The sequence below is a fragment of the Gobius niger genome, assembly GCF_951799975.1.
Source record: "Gobius niger genome assembly, chromosome: 18".
Classification (NCBI taxonomy): Eukaryota; Metazoa; Chordata; class Actinopteri; order Gobiiformes; family Gobiidae; genus Gobius; species Gobius niger.
In genome coordinates, this window is record NC_136869.1 from 10,532,439 (window position 1) to 10,549,415 (window position 16,977).

Sequence of the window (16,977 nt, forward strand, 5' to 3'; positions counted from 1 at the left end):
ATGTACTATGGGCTATAGGTTTTCTAGAAATGTTGTCCTTAGATTGAAAGTTAGTATATGTTCAGAGTTTAAGCTCTTTAAGCGCATTTCTCCAATTTAACTTTACCCAAATCTTAAAGCTTCTTGACAGGAAGTTACAGCCTATAGGCCAGTGGAACGCCTCGTCTGAAAGCTACACAGTTCTACAATTGTGCTTTTTTTGTCGTGTTTATGTTGCTTTTTTGTCACATGTTTTTCATCATTCATGTCTCATTTTAGTTGTTATTTCAAGGAGCTGCTAGATTTGGACAAATTCGAACTGGAGAAAATGTGCTCTGTTATGTCAGGTGGTAAGAGGTTAAAGGTACAACACAACGGCATCAATATGCACTGCAATAAATCAATAAATAAAGGCTGCTAAAACGATGTAATGACTATAACACAATATTCATATCTAAGGGGAAACACATATGTCGCCCCTGGAAAAGGGAGATGAATGCTTGATGTTTTGTGAGTGAAAAGTTACCTTAAAGTCACACTGTGTAACATTTCACCCAATACATTCCCGAGATAAAATTAAAGCAGTACTAAGTAACTCATTTCCCTAGAGGCCATAAGCGTCACTGCAGGTGTCGTAGCATGTTCCGTTTTTTTTTAATTATTCATTGTCCGTGAGAGTAAATACTAAGGTGACAGAAAAGACAAAGGGAGAGAGGGATATTGTACATCCAATTACACAATGGAGATACATTTTTTTCACTCCAACTTGGCTGTAAATACTGTCTTTTCCCGTTAGCCTGTTAGCTTCTTCTTCGTGATTCCACTAGTGTATTGTGCCTCCAACCCGGTGCAGGCTCACCTCACTTCAGACCTGACTTTGCTGGGAGTGGGTTGTCTCCAGTTCGTCTCCATGCAGATGTTGACTAAAGGCAGCTAAATATGAGATTTGGATTGGTCATGTCCTCGTCCAAATCCATTCTTTGAGTAGGCTACCCACTCCAAAAAAATTCTGTGTCTCGGCTGCTTAATGGGAGCATGTTTTGTTTTGCTGGGAACAGTATAATCCAAAATGTTACACAGTTACCTAAGACCAATAAGTCAAGCAGGCTATAACTTACGGAAAGGACCCTCAACTTCTGCCACTTCACTTTTTGTAAAATAATGATGATTTATTTATGTATTTAGTCAGCACTTGTGCTTACGAGAAAATAAACTTCTACAATTTGATCCTTTTGAGAAAAAGCTAATGAGCCCGGTGTCACAGGCAGCTTTAAGTTCAGAAAAAACTTTAAATATTCTGCCTTATAGCAATACCCTGATCCGTACCCTCTTGTTCTGCATGTGCCTGCCTCAGTGTGGTGCAGTCCCGCTCTTGGCTCCAGTCCTGGTCAGAGACTGGGCTCAGGTTTCGTCTCGTGAGAAGGAGCTGTCACAACGACTTTACAGCACATTCATCATTTGCCGCTGTGAACGGCTGCATCCGCTTCTGAAGAGGGTTTATAATTAATACAGGCACAAATCTGACGGAGGAAGCCACACTTGGATCATGTGAAATATTAAAGAGCGGGTTAAACAGAGCTGTCCAAACAGCCATTCAGCAGAGTGACAGAGAGCAAGGAAAGGGAATACTCTAATACTCAATACTCGAGTACTTCCTTTACAGCGCTATACATCTATTGGTAGCTCTTCTTGAATGAGTACTTTCTTTTCATATCGCGTGCCATGTTTAGCGATTATTACAAAGTAGTAAATAGACAACATGACACAGGGATATTTCCATGTAAAGAAATGTTTTAATAGATAAGTCCATTTGCAAAAAAACACATAGAAACATTGGAAGACACTGCTTATGTACACTGTGTTCGCTACCTTGCAGCTACCGCCTCCTTGAGACAAACATGACTCTCTTTTTTTTTTTTTACAATTATCAAAAAAGATAGCAAGGAAAAACAAAGCATTTTTATTTACCTCATTGTAACAGAAAGCCTTCAAACTGTAGTTGTTTTAAATTATACACCTTACAATAAATACAAATCAGCAAACATTGTTGTTGAAATGAACACACAAAGATATAAAGACAGTGACACTAGAGTTGTGCGTGTCCGGGCTGAGTAGTGCAACTTAGAAACTACAGAAGCTTCACCTTTACCGAGTCAATTTGGTGCTTTTTTTTTTTTAACTCATCTGTGCAAAAATACTGATGGTGGACACGACGTCTGATGTTTTCCGTACAACTTAAAAAGTACATTTGGAGGAGCGGTGACCAGGCTGTATCAAGAGAAGAATGCCATTTTGTGGAGTTAAAGAATTACATTATAATCAAGCTCTAATCTAATCTTGGCACTACTCGATTAAAGGATTTCTTTTTGTATTTAGGTACCATGAAAATGGGAAAATTTTAATAATAAATAGTTTCATAATGTGGAGGGTGGAGCAAAATGCAGAAGACAAGTGCACCATTTTATTGTTTGAAGAATTGACAATTGACAACTTCCTTGATCATTGCTTGAGCCCGTCCTGTAAATGTAGCTTTTCGTCTCCTCCTGTGTACATTTGTCAAACGAGTAAATTTTTTTCAAAACAAATTCTTCGATGAGCCAGGTGTGCACAACACGTGTAACAAAAAAACAAAAAGTGTCTCTAAACGTAATTTGCCTCATTGTCACTAAAGTCCAAAAAAAAAGTGCTTGGAAACAACTACAAAATGTAAAAACAAGTTCCTGTATCCACAGGGTTTCTCTTGTATTATTTCTGATTGTCACGACACGAACACGAGAACCTGAGCCTTATTAAGGACCTCTTCCTTCAAAAGCGAAGGAGACGGACTTGATTGTCTTACATAAAGCTGGTGAGACGACAATAACGACACGATAATGCATACAAACGCTGATCAGGCAAAACATTATGACCCCCTTACATTACAAACTGATGCAATATTCTTACTTTTTGATGAAGAAAGAGCTGCAATTTTGGAGATTTTATGGCATAAAGGCTGACAGTAAGAAGGTCTCGCGTTAGATACCCAAACCACATGGCTCTCCTTGTGTGGAGTTTGCATGTTTTGGTGGGTTTCCTTTTCAATGCTCCAATTTACCCGTACATGGTTACATAAAGACACTGAGGAGTTGTTCAAATGCACAGTACAAATTTCTCTAAAGGAACAATAAAGTATGCTTAAACTGCTGCTCCAAATGTCTAGCCATCAATATGCCAAGCGAAGAGAGTGAATGAATAATGACTTAAATTGCAACTTTGAGCCTTTGGAAAAAGTGCTATTTGAGCCTTAAACATCATTTATAACCTACTGACTCACTGGTCACTTATCACCTATCAACGGTCACCATATTTCGCCTGATCAGCGTGTTTCTGTGTTAGAGGGTACTTTTACTGCATTTGTGAACACGCCTGAATTATACGTTTTAGGGCATGTAGACATACGGGGAGGACTTGTGTTGCCCCGTGCTCATGACGCAGGGCATGACGTTCCTATGCCCCGCCATCATCGACGTGCTCATCTCGTTCTCGGACCAGGGCGGCGAATCCATGGGCTCCCGCTTGATGGAGTGAATCAGCCCGTGGCCCTTGAACTCGTAGGTGCTGTGCTTGTTGTTGTAGTCCATGTACGGCTTGCTGTGAGCGTCCTGAGCAGATTGGTACGTGTGATTGTCAATGAGGTTAACAGACTGGTTGCTGCATAGGGAGTCATTATAGGCGAGTCTGTGCGGGCTGAAATGGCTATCGGACATTTCTTTGTTGCACTTGGCCAGCCGGTTGTTTACTGCATAGTTCTGGTAGTTGTTATTGTGGTTGTACGGCGGACTGATGCCCGCTTTCCCCCTCTGGCACGGCGAGTATTGCGGATCGTAATAATCGGCCTCCGATTTGAGCGGCACGTTGCTATGGTCGTAAATCCCGCTGTTGCTGTAGCGACGGTCGTAGGCGTCGTAAGGTCTGCCGTACATGTCGCAGCCGTTTTCCGAATCCGAATCGTGCTCGACTTTGATCGGCGGCATCTCGGGCATCATGTGACCGTCGTAGCATTCGCCGTAACCATTTTCGCTCTTCACTAAATCCACGCAGTACGCGTCTGGATCGGTGGGGATTTGGACGTTCCCGTACAACTTGGACACGAAAACCTCACCGCCCCGTCCGTTATGGCAATTGGGAGAGTAGCGGTAAGGTTTTCCAAAATGGCCGCCCTTTAAGCGATTCGGAGGGATGTAGCTGCCGCCGCCGCCTCCCCTGATCGCTCCGGCAGATCTCAAAGGCCACGCCCCTTTTTGATGAGCCATGGAGGATTTGCAGTAGTTGAGAGGCTCCTCCTGGCTGTAGTATCCGTCGGCCCGGTATTTGCCGTTGTCCTTGGAGAGGGGGGTCCAGGGGGTGTGGTGGCCGCGCTGGTTGGCTCCCGGAGTGGGGCAGGGCAGGAGCAGAGGGTCGGAAATGTCGCCCATGCCGTCGGAGAATGGGTGTCTTCGGAGGTGCTCCCCTCGCTCACTAGAAAACAGAGAAACAAAGAACAAACATTACATAACATTTAAATAGTAATAGTGATTATAATACAGCATAACCTTTTAAAGAGCCTGTAACGCTGAGGTGACAGGGCAGAATGAGAGACCCACCATCACAGACAATTTCAAAAAGAGAGAGCCCGCAGCATAATTGAGTGGATTACACTGTGTTTAATGTTTATGGAGTGGGTTTCTAAATCACAAACATCAAGTTATTCTCATGGTGAAGGATGATTCAGAGCTCAAATATCTAGGTTTGGTTCATTTCTGAGCACAACTTCCAGAAGTGACTCATCTCTTCCTGGGCTTGTCCTATCTGGAAATTGGGAACAGATTGGGGCAATAACGAACCAAAGGTATGAAGGACAGTTTATGAACAGTTTAGGGCGGGTTAAAGATTTCACAATTGCCTGACTTATTTTTTTGTTTGTTGCATAATGAATGCGTTTTGATGAATTTGCACTTTCCCCGGTAAATGCAGCCCTTCAAATTCTCTGCTGATTTGTCAAGTTTGTACACATTTTATGTTCATTATCTGCACAAAAATCAGATTCATAACTCTACGGCTGTCCTCAAACGCCCCTGTGTGACTGGGGAAGACTTTCAACAAGTCGACCGGGCATTTGTTGGGTCAGGTGCTCGTGACAAATACTGGTTTGGACGGGAATGGATGAGCAACGGCCCACACGATCCAAACAGAGAAACTGCATCGTGCTGTTTATTTTAGTTAACGGTAATAACATCTGCCTCAGTGCCAGACCAAAAATGTGCAGAAACTGTTGCACGTTAAGCCTACAGTGGGACATTTGAATTTCCCGATGTAATTTGCACATCATCAGTCAGAGGCTTTTTTATCTCGGCAGAACAACATGGCTGTAACGTACTTTTCAAGCTCGAAATGGACACAGCAGCTGCATGAACCACAATGAAGCCACTTATAATGTCTTTGGTGTTTTTTATGTAGCATTGTCTTCGCACAGTGACATTTCTCAGTTTGACCTCTTAACCCCCACCTCAACCGAGCGGAAAACTTCTTCCTATATCAGCCTATAGACCAGGGGTAGGCAACGTCAGGCCCGGGGGCCAAATCCAGCCCTCCAACACAGAATCTCTGGCCCCCAAGATGATTTTGAGAAATATTATTATGCAAATAATAATAAATAATAATATAAAATAATAAATGTCCTCTCAGAACGTCCTTCTTGGTCATATAATGTTAAATAGTGATTGTCTACTGGTGGGTCGGGACCCAAAAGTGGGTCACGGAACCATTTTCAGTGGGTCGCGAGTCTAAAGGGAACTTTTATTCAATATTTTCCATCTGAAACTGCATGGAAACACTAACTGCGTCTGTTAAAATGAATGTTATTGGGTTGTTTTGATCATAATTTCAGTCTTAAAGGGATATATACTGCTTGTTTAACAAAAAAATTGTGTGGAAAATACAATATTTTATTTCAATATATTGAATTACAATTTTATTTGGGTCCTTGGCTTGTCATCCGAGGGTAATGGTGGGTCCCAAAGCCCTGCCACTTCGGAACCACTGCATTTGCAGAAAATAGTTCTTTGCTTTAGGCTACAACGTTGAGGTTCGGCCCTGGGGTGTTTTGGCAATGATGAAAATTGGCCCTCCACGACGCAAACTTGCCTACCCCTGCTATAGACCAAGGTAAGGCCATATTTTGTCACTTTTGAATTGCACATATTTGTTGCTCTTTTATTGTGTTTTCATCCCAGTTTTTGTCTAAATTTGGCACTTTTGTCACATTGTCTGTTTTTTGTTCCTCTTTTGTGGCCTTTGTGCCCCGTTTTTTCGCTTATCAATTTGGGCAAAGCCGAACTGGAGAAAATGTGCTCTGTTCAGGTGGGGGTTAAGAGGTAATTACATACAAATGTGGAGCCTCCCTGGTGATCTGAATGTCTTATAAGTTAATTTGAGCCGTGTGCCTTGCCATAGAAACTCTCTCCAATCATAAACATGTAGGTAAACTATCTTTAAACTTCCAGGTAAATTTGTCAGGCAACTTTCCCCGTAGCGACCTTCCGTGCCGAGGCCTTAATGACCGCCGTGTGCTGTAGATGGAGGGAGGGTCCAGTGAACTCTGGCCTCTGAGTCTCCTTAAGTTCTTAATGAGGCCATGGCTTTGGATGTGCTCTTAATTGGGCACAGGTAACCAACCGGTAAATTGGTTTGGTGTCGGGGACGCTGAATATGTAAAGAAAAAGCGTAGGTTTTCTGAGACATACATTACAAGGGTGAGGTCTAGTAGTTTATCGATGTAAAGTATAGTAGTGTTAACAAGTAGTCGTGCAAATTGTTTTGTCTTTGGGTGTTGTCTTGAAATCTTAACAGGAAAAAAACTCAAAGTGCATATATAAATACAAATATTGCTTATTTAGACGGATAGCAGCCAATTAATGAAAAAATGTTGGTCAGAAAAGTGATTTTTATTTGAATTTTTAAGCTGCTGACAGGAAGTGACATAGATAGAGGTAAAGTTCCATATCAGTTTGACTTATTTCCCATTGACGTAACATGGTCGGCACGGCAACAGTTTAAAATTGTTTACCTCTATCTATGTCACTTCCTGTCATAGATACAGACGGCATCTCGACATAGAAGGGGGCGTGGCCTCGCCGAGGGGGAAAATAGAATCTTTTGGGAAACACAATTTTTCACTCTTTTTAGCCTTAGCCATTTCCTTGCGAAATATAAACGTATCTATCACATACACATAAAGTCAAGTCTAAATCAGGTCCATATGGATGTTTATTGACAGCAGATTGTTCAGTAGAAGTGGAAAAAAGGCAATTGTAGCTAGCATTAGCACGATGCTAGCATGAAGCACCATGTTAACATTCGCCGCTATTTATGTAGGCTATTTATGGAATGTTGAACCACTTTGCTCCTCCCCATGTCTTTGTATCTTTATTTAGTAGAAAACTAGTTTTTGAATAATTAGAGAAAGTTTAAATTTTTCTCCAAATTGTTTTCCCCTTTAACTGTTTAAAAAAATTACCATATATGGGCGATTCCAGAGATGCCGTCTATATATCTATTGTCCAATAAGGAAGTGGAACTACAAAGAAAACTGGGTAAAACTTTAGAAAATCTGAAATATAATTGTGCTACCTATGTGTCTAATGTGTCATATACACTTTAATGGTCTCACAGTAAATACCATTCCATCTCTTTTGTACAGCACTGTAATTCAAGTCACTGACATCCACCATTGTGCTTTTCCACATTATAATTGGCCTTTGTTGCCCTTTACTTGTATCTCTCACATCAGTGTTATCGACTGGAGGCCACGGAAAGGTGTTAAATACTTCAGTTTGCATCAGCCTCCGCTTTACAGTCGCAGGGACCAGTGTTGTCAACTTAACCTTTAGCCAAGAAAAGCCCATTAAAATAATCAGCGAATTACTCGCACCTTTCGGCAGAGTGAAGGAAAAGTTACGGGAGGAGACTTCATTTGCTCACGCAGCGCACTTCTTATTGTATCAAGACGTCTTATCTATTCTGCAATTAGGGAAATGTGCACATGAGAATGATCACGTGTGGCTGATGCTCGTGCCAGCAGCTTCCTCAATAACCGTACATGGGGTTACATTTCTTACCCGTTCTCCAGTGCAGAGAAGCCCCCTCCTTTCGCCTTGCCCCTCAGCAGCATGTTCTTCATCTTCATCTCGGTGATGGAGGGCAGCAGGAGCGGCACCGCGACGCAGAACAGACCAAGCTGTGGAGGCAGCAGAGCCCCGGACGCCGACTTCTTCTTCTGTCCGTGAAGGAATTTCAGACGGCCCTGGAACTGCATGGTCTGGGGGTAAAGTAAACAGGGATAAATAGAACGTCATTCATGTCATTCTTCTTCTTCACATTGCACCACATTGCCTTTAGCTCCCCAACCTTTTGCACATATTTTCCCATTAGTATTTCTAATATTTTTGTATTATTTGAATGTGTACATATACAAATCTCTGTATTGGTATTTTGCAAAATACTAAGATTAAACCTCTTAACCCCACCTGAACAGATCACCTTGTCTCCAGTTTGTCTTTATCCAAATCTAAAAGCTTCTTGAAAACGGCGACAAAAATAAGACAAATGTGATGAAAACGCAACAAAAAAAACAATGAAAAAGTGACAAAAAAGCAAAAAAAGACATAGAAAAATGTGATGGAAATGCCACAAAATACCAACAAAAACATGACAAAAACACAATAGAAAAGTGATGAAAAAGCAGCAAAAGAGTTACAAAAATATGATGAAAACACAACAAAAAAGCCACAAAAAGTGACAAAAGTAAGCAACAAAATGCAACAAATAAACTGAATAAAGAGCAGCAAAAGAGTGACAAAAGGACAACAAAAATGTGACTATAACACAACAAAAAAGTGACAGAAGTGGGATGAAGAAAAAGTTTGAAAAGCAATGGCAACATGGCAACAATGTGAGGCTATAAGCTCCAGTCAAGAAAGATTAGATTTGGGTAATGCTGAATTGGTGTGATTATGCACCACTGATTGACTGTACAACATAAATATAAGAGATTTTAAATGTGCATTGTAGAGAATCTTGTGCCAAACAAAATGCATGCCCCAAAAATAATAACTTTTATACTTCGATATCTAGATAGAATAAAATGAACTTTAGCAGCATCAAATCCATCATAACATTTTATTAAGTCTGGCTATTTGATTTAGGAGGAAGTAATAAGCACTTAAACAAGCTTGTTATGACTACTATTACTCACCAAGAAGCCAGAGGTGCTGTCCAAAAGGCATCGGACTCTGGCTATGAAACATCTGTTGAGGAAAGGGGACATATCTGCAGGAATACCCCCGGCCTCTGGAGAGTGGAACAGGCTGCTCACCACATACTCCTCTCCTGGAAAGGAACCAGAACGACATTTAATATCAAAGCCCATTACAGACAAGAGAGGCTGAATTTAATATAATACCATTACGAAAAAATTACTTGTTTTTAGAGGGACAAAAAACAGACCAGTAGAAATGTAATATTCCGGGTAATAAAGCAAATGCTACTTTTAGATCTAACTTTGAGGAATAAAGGGATAGTCTGTTCTTTCGGTGACATCACATCCAATAAAAACATCTGTCTAAACGGAACAAATTGGTGATAAAAAACAAAATGCTGCATTAAAGGCCCTGTTATGCCACCTTACAACGTATTGTAAAAGCAGACAAAGAACAGACCCCGTGTGCTTTCTGCATCTAATTATAAAACATTGCTATTGAAACTTGTAAGTAGCACTAATGCTATGTTCGCAAAGTAATTGTTGTTTGCATTACTTGGTCGGCAGAGTTCTGGAGGAAATCCTTGAAAGTTGTGAGACAGGCTTAGAAAAACTCATTCCCGTGATGAGTTGATGAAGTTAGGAATGAGTTTGAAGTCAGTTTAAACTTAAAGGGACTAAACGGAGTTTAAAAATGTTAAAACTAGAATGAGCTCAGAACTATTCACCACACCTGCCTCTAAAATCCTGCACTGCCACTCACCAAGGTGTTACTTCTGGTCGAAATTGCCGTCATGCACGAGCTTAATATAGAAGGTGCAGTTACATGTATGACCTGAGATGGCAGTAGTGAGTATAAAATGGCCAACTTGCATCTAGCCCCTTAAACTAGCTCCCTCTGTCACAGAAAAATTAGTACAGGCCCTTGAAATTGCAAAAGGGTGTATCACGTAGAACCTTTATCTGAACTTGTAATCGTTTTAAAAGATTGAATAGGTCCAAACAGCATTTATATAGTAGCTGCATTTGTGTTATTCAAATAGTAACCAGACATACTGTGATTTCAGGCCTAAAGCGCAGCATGGTATAAAATGCTTCAAATACACAAGTAACGTCATTATAGTAGCTACACACATTGTCCACTTGTTAACACTGTCTGTATATTTGTGTGTGACCAGAGCGAGGAAGCTACCGACCGGTGGGGCCTGGCAGCGGGTTGTCCTGGTGAGACTGCGCCCCCTGGTGAGCTGGAGGACACATGGCCCAGTGCAGCTGACGCCTGAACTCCTGCCTGTCGTCGATGTGGATGTAGTCGAACACGTTCTGGTGCATCACATCCGTCTACGAGAGAAAAACACACACAGGAGGACGCAGGTTAGTCTGAGATTTTAGCACCAGCGGTTTGAGATTCATTTAAATTGACTATATGTGCTTTGCAAAGTTATCTGAAGAGAACAAAAGAAGGCAGCGTCATACTGCCTGTGCAATCAATGCTAAATATTGGACAACTTGACCTAAACCTCTTAAACCCCACCTGAACTGGTTTGGCTTTACCCAAATCTAAAAGCTTCTTGAAAAAAAAAAACGGAAAAAAGCATGACTAAAGAGTGATGAAAAAGCAACAAAAGAGCCACAAAAAGGTGACAAAAAAGCGAGGAAAACACGGCAAAAAATCATCCAAAAAGGCACCGACAAATATCCCTGAAAAGGCCACAAAAAAGCCACAAGAGCCGCAAAAAAGATGATGATAAAGCAACAAAAACATGACACAAATATGACCCAAAAACTATGAAAACATGACAAAAAAGAGACAGAAAGCACGACTACAGAGTGATGAAAAAGCCACAAAAATGCCACATGTAATGAGAAAAAGGTGACCAAAATACAACAGAAATGTCTCAAAAACGTGGCGACAAAAAAGTTTGGTAGGCCTTAGCTTTCAAACGAGGCGTTACACTGGCCTATAGGCTGTAAACTCCAGTCGAGAAGCTTTTAGATTTGGGTAAAACTGAAAGTGTGCTTGGTTACGGTGGAGGGTAAGAGGTTAAAAGAGGGGAAAACAAACTAGCTATTATCTTTATAAACTAAAGGTACAATAATGTTCTTATAGTACATGCTACAGAATAAAGTAGCATTGTCAACCTTTAGAAAACATTAGCTTTTGACTTCCTAAGGCCAGATTAGATTAAAAAATCAAAAGCAAGATCGAGCCACACACACAACAAGTGAAATTCCCAGTAACACGCACATGTAAAAGCATTTAGAGAGTACAGTCGGGGCAGCTGCGGGGCCAGCGAGGGCAACTGTGTTTGGCAAACATCGCGTGACACCGAGCTCATAGTGTCCAGACTCTCTCCTCCTTAAACACTGAGTCAGGATCTCTCTCTCTCTCTTCCTTCTCTTTCAGTGGCGGAATGTAAAGAAGTAAAGTATGCATTTATTTATGTGCGCTTGCTCATGGATAACCAGATACTATCACTTCACTGTGGTTAAGAGAAAATACCATTTGTTTAGCTTGATTTCACCCAAATGTAACTTTATTTTTGACCATCTAAAGTGTGTGGCTGATAGTTAGAGTCATTCCCTCCTTGACAGATCCCTCACTAAAATGTCCAACCCTCTCCTCTTCCCTTCACCCTCTCTTCCCTCCATCCGTAATTTCCAGCACAGTGGCACGCGAGGCCTTTTGATCAGCTGCCCCCGAAAACTCAAGCTGTTCCCATGTACCCGTCCTGTGGTTTGAAACGCTATACCAAAATTCAGCACAAATCCACTCACTCTTGTTTATGCATTTTATGGGGGGAAAAAGTGGTATTTACCTAACCTTCAAATTCCCAGGAGGAAAAGGGATCAAAAGCTGAATGTGTTTTTTAAGGGGCGTTCTGTAAACCACTGTAATACACTGGGCTAAAGATGTGGCTAAGGATTGTGTGCGAGACCCCGAATGAAGGCCAGAAAACAAGTGCTTTGGAATGACAAAAATGCATCGCGTGATAGGAGGAAATATTTACATGACAGCCTCTGCAATACAACACAATCTGCGGATAGTTAATTTGGTAATTTAATAATGCACATGTGGAGTGAAGTTGATTTTATGGAAAGATAAACTCTGCATTTCTGCCCCATTGAAATAAATCTGCTTTACATATATGCCTGTCGTTTCTGCTATCTTTATTATGCGGCTTGGAAAGCAGTTTATTTGACAACATCTGGTTTATAATTCAAGCTATACCGCGTCGCACTATTGTTTGGTAGCTTTATCGATGAATGAACAAAAACATGTTGTTTTAGGCTTGTCCGAGATGAGCCAGACCATAGAAATCATAGAAATGCCTTTAGCTGTCTGAGCCTTTTCCAACAAATGTGTATATGTTGTTAGCCAGACCTGTTTGAAATTGAGCGTTGTATCCCTATTGAAATGAATGGTGAAGCCAGGCCCAGTACTAAAGTATGGCAAGGTATTTTATGCCCATTTCTTGTCACTTGTATCATTTCTGTGGCTTCTTGATCAATAACATCTCATAAAACGATGTTTAGTGGCCATTGGATTTGTGTATCTGACTCCACAAAAACTAAACACTTCACTGAATTTGATTAAAGGGACTATACTGAGTTTAAAAATGTTAAAATGATGTATTTTCCTCCCCTACATGTTCCAGCAATGTCCTATGGTGTAGAATGAGCCCAGACCTATTCACCACAACTGCCTCTAAAATCTTGCACTATCACTCAAAAAGGTGTTACTTCGGTCCGAAGTGCCGTCATGCACGAGCTTAATACAGAAGATGAAGTTACGCATTTGACCTGAGGTGGCAGTAGTGAGCATAAAATGACAAACTTGCATCTAGCCCCTTTAAACATTTAGCTCAGAGGCCGTCCGTTCATTAATGATTCCTAACTAGGCTTTGACCTCACCTAAATGTGGTCGATGGGTTAACAACAGCTGAAAACATCTGGATCGTCCACATTCCTTAGGATCGAAAGCCACTTCTCCTTTTTATTTCTATGAGCCAGACTGACGCAGTTTCGACATGAGCTTCGATCGCCCTGCAGTAATATTTCTGTCCTGTGTATTTTTATATTAAGTGTTTCAAACTTGAGAGAATAGACACTAGCTGAGGGGGAAGAAACCTCTCGTGGGAATCACAATGTTTCACTCTTTAGCCGTTTTGTGACAGACACACACCAAAAGGACAAAGACTGAATAAGAACAGCATCACAAAATAAACCAATTTGCATCATATAAAATAAAGGAAACCATCACAGTGACCTCAGTTCTGCTCTCATCCTCACAGCCTTCATGGGATGTATTCATTTCTGTTGTGTGCTTTAATATGTGCATCACTTACAATACCCCTGATTGACTTTGCCGACAGCCGTAAAACACAGCGGCACGACTCGTGGGCCGTTTGCTTTATAGTTTCCATGTCTATCTCATGTTGGTGCCTGGACGCCCCGTGAGCTTGTAAGCCAAGTGGATGCAGCGGGGCAGAAAGATTTGCACCCAAACCGCGTGTCTGTTGTGCGTATCAGCGGCACGGAGCAAACTGCAACAGCGAAAAGCACTTTATTCACGGCTTTCATGCAGGGGGGTTGGACAGACGTTATAGTGTTGATATCATCCATAATTAAGAAAGCGGCCGAGTTTAGCCGCTAGAGAGGAGGAAGCTAAAACATCGGCGACTTACAGCAACCCCAGTAACACCCAGTGGTAAGACAGTTGGGGTGAAGCAGAGGTTTTCACCTTCCTGTGGCCTCTTGTGGAGTTTTGGGAGTGGAGGAGGGGGGTGGGAAAAAAAAGTTTAATTTGGCCCTGACGCTTTGAAAAGGAGGATTTTGAGGACGGGGGATGGAAGTGGTGCAATACAGAAATTGGATATTTGACGCAATGTTGAGAAGAGGCAGGGGATGTTCATGTTTTTTTTCTCTAATACAACATTCGGTAAATGTAGGAAAATGACACCAAAATATTCCACTTTCATTATCATGTGGCTATAGACTGGAACTCACCTGATGGAATCCCAAATAGTCCACAATTGTTGAGGAGGCGTAGAAGACCATTCCATCGTTGCTGACCACCAAGGCGAACCCTGTCAGCGACTGCACAGAGAAAAGACAGATACAGAAAGTTAACAACACAAAACATATGTAGAAAATAAGTGAGAGTAACGAATGTCCAAAGCATTTAAAACCTTTGTTACACGCAAGTAGGCTGTACTATATATTGTTTTTGGATTGCGACTTGTCATGATACATTGAAGGTGGGTCCTGAAGTCACATCAGTAGAGATCCACTGATATAATATAAAGTTTTACATACTTGCACCCATACTACACTACTGTATACTATTGGTCACTACATTCATTATACATACTATATTCATAAAAGTACAAATACCATTTTAACCTCTTATCCCCAATTTAATCGGGAATTTTCTCCAATTCAGCTTTACCCAATTTTAAAAGCTTCTTGACTGGAGCTTATAGAGTAACGCCTCATTTGAAAGCTAAGACCAACAAAACTGATTGTACATGTTTGCATTAAAGTGACAGTCTGTAAGTTTAAATGTTGGGTCGGGTCCGATCAGGAGGGAGGGGGAGAAGCTTGTTTACTTTCGAAAATTGTGTTCCTGTACTACTCATTTTGCAAACTAACAAGGGTTGTCTGCTTAAAGAGGGGAGGAATTTGATTTACTGTCAAATTTCACTCTCACTTTGCATCACTTTAATGTCTAATTTTTTAAGCATTTTGTTGTGTTTTCGTCTCTTTTTTCACACTTTTTTGTCATGTTTTCATCACTTTTTTTTGCTCTTTTGTTATGTTTTTGTTACTTTTTTTCTGCATTTTTGTCACTTTTTTGTTCCTTTTGTGGCTTTTCCATCACTTTTTAGTTGTGTTTTTGTCGCTTGTTTATTGTGTTATTGTTGCTTTTCCGGCACGTTTTTATTATGTTTTCATCTCTTTTCTGAAGCTTTTTTGTTGCTCTTTTGTGGCTTTTCTTGCAGCTTTTCCATCACTTTTTACTTGTGTTTTTCTCACTTGTTTATTGTGTTATTATTGCTTTTCTGGGATGTTTTTGTATGCTTTTTTTTCCAGAAGCTTTTAGATTTAGGTAAAGCCGAACTTGACAAAATAAGCTCGGTTCAGGTGGGGCTTAAGAGGTTGAAACCAAGGCTAAATTTGACTGCTGTGACCACACGATTTTTGCAGATTTCAATATATTCTGAAACAACAAATCTGAACTAATAGCAGCACGAGCGCTCCGATGAATCCCAGATGCGTCTAAAGCCTATAAAGTGCGGCTATTACTTCTCAGACTCTTAAAAATATGTTTGGGTTGAGCGTGGTCTAAAAGTGGATATGTATTTCATTAAGTTGTGCCTTTGATGATGAAGTCTGTTTGGAGCCTGGTTTGATTTTTTTGATACAGATCAAACAAATTGATTAAAAGCAGTTAAATCTCGCACTCATCACTGGAAACGCATGAGGGGCGATAATGTGCCAGCATTTAACAGCCAAATCTGTATTAAGAAGAAGTCCGCTGTAGTAGCTGAGGTGAGAAAGCAATTGTGGGTAATTCTATAGTGCAGGGGTAGGTGAGTTTTCTTGGCGGAGGGCCCATTTCTTCATTGTAAATAGACCGGAGCTGCTGATTATTAGCCCAAAGTAAAGCACAACACTGGAAAAATGACCATCTTAAATGAGAAAACTGACTTGCTTGAATAAAAGTTCTATGTTAAATTTGAGTCGGTTGGAACTGATCCAAGATACAAATGCTATAGCGCCAATGGAACAAGAATAAAACCCACTTGTAATTAGACAAATAATTGTTTTTCACTTGAAATGATACAAAATGATCTGAAAATAACTGAGAATAACTACATTCTATATGATGATTTTATGAGTGTTTCACAACAAACTTATTACTAGAGAAACTTATTACTAGACCAGACCAAATCTACTCAAACCTTAGAATACAATTTATTCTATAAGTCATTCCAGTAAATATCCAAAACTGATAAATAACTTATTACTAGCCACCTCAGCATCTCCGAAAGAGGAAGGATGGGGGAGAAAAAGGCAGAAGGATGTAGGAAGCGACAGGAAGGAGGCGATCGAGGAGATAGCGTGAGGACGCTTGACTTGCGTGACTGCAGCTGCCACAGTCTGTCGCCTCGGCTTTACAGCGACACTTTGCAGGTCTCTCCCGGTTCATCTGTCCGTGTGTGTTTTTATTCACCGCGCGTCACTGCAGGTTCACGCCGACGCTCGCCTGTCTCCTGCCTCCCGCTCTCACTCGCGCTCAACATTGATCCGATTGCTTCGGCAGAGAGGTCCAGCTGCTGCTGACCAAGTCCTGACCACACGCCATGACATCACGTAGGGAGGGTATGCAAATGATGTCACAGCAGCAGAAGCCACTTGAGTGACAACGATGAAGTATGAAATTTGCTTTGGCACTCACTCAGGAATGTTCAGAAAATAGTCAATTGTTATAGATATTAACTGAGTGCAATTTCTCCAGATCAGCTTTAACCAAATCTAAAAGCGTCTCGACTGGAGCTGACAGCCTTTAGGCCAGAGAAGCGTTTCATTTGAAAGCTAAGACCTACCAAACTGATTTTTTTTTTTTTTCTGTCATTTTTTGTCGAGTTTTTGTCATGTTGTTGTCGCTCTTTCGTCATTTATTTGTTGTGTTTGTGTCACTTTTCTATTGTGTTATT

General features: G+C 40.9%; 1 protein-coding gene across 1 annotated transcript in view; it reads right to left on the minus strand.

Moving 5' to 3' along the window:
- Positions 1-3,321: 3,321 nt before the first annotated feature.
- Positions 3,322-16,977, minus strand: part of LOC306978107 (uncharacterized protein) — a 91,335-nt gene continuing 77,679 nt past the window's right edge. The window contains exons 5-9 of the mRNA XM_079576583.1: positions 14,264-14,353; positions 10,450-10,594; positions 9,251-9,384; positions 8,115-8,314; positions 3,322-4,476 (exon numbers count right to left, since the gene is read on the minus strand). Of these exons, the coding sequence (XP_079432709.1) occupies positions 3,399-4,476; positions 8,115-8,314; positions 9,251-9,384; positions 10,450-10,594; positions 14,264-14,353 (1,647 nt within the window). The 3' untranslated portion in view covers positions 3,322-3,398. The remainder of the gene's footprint in view (positions 4,477-8,114; positions 8,315-9,250; positions 9,385-10,449; positions 10,595-14,263; positions 14,354-16,977) is intronic.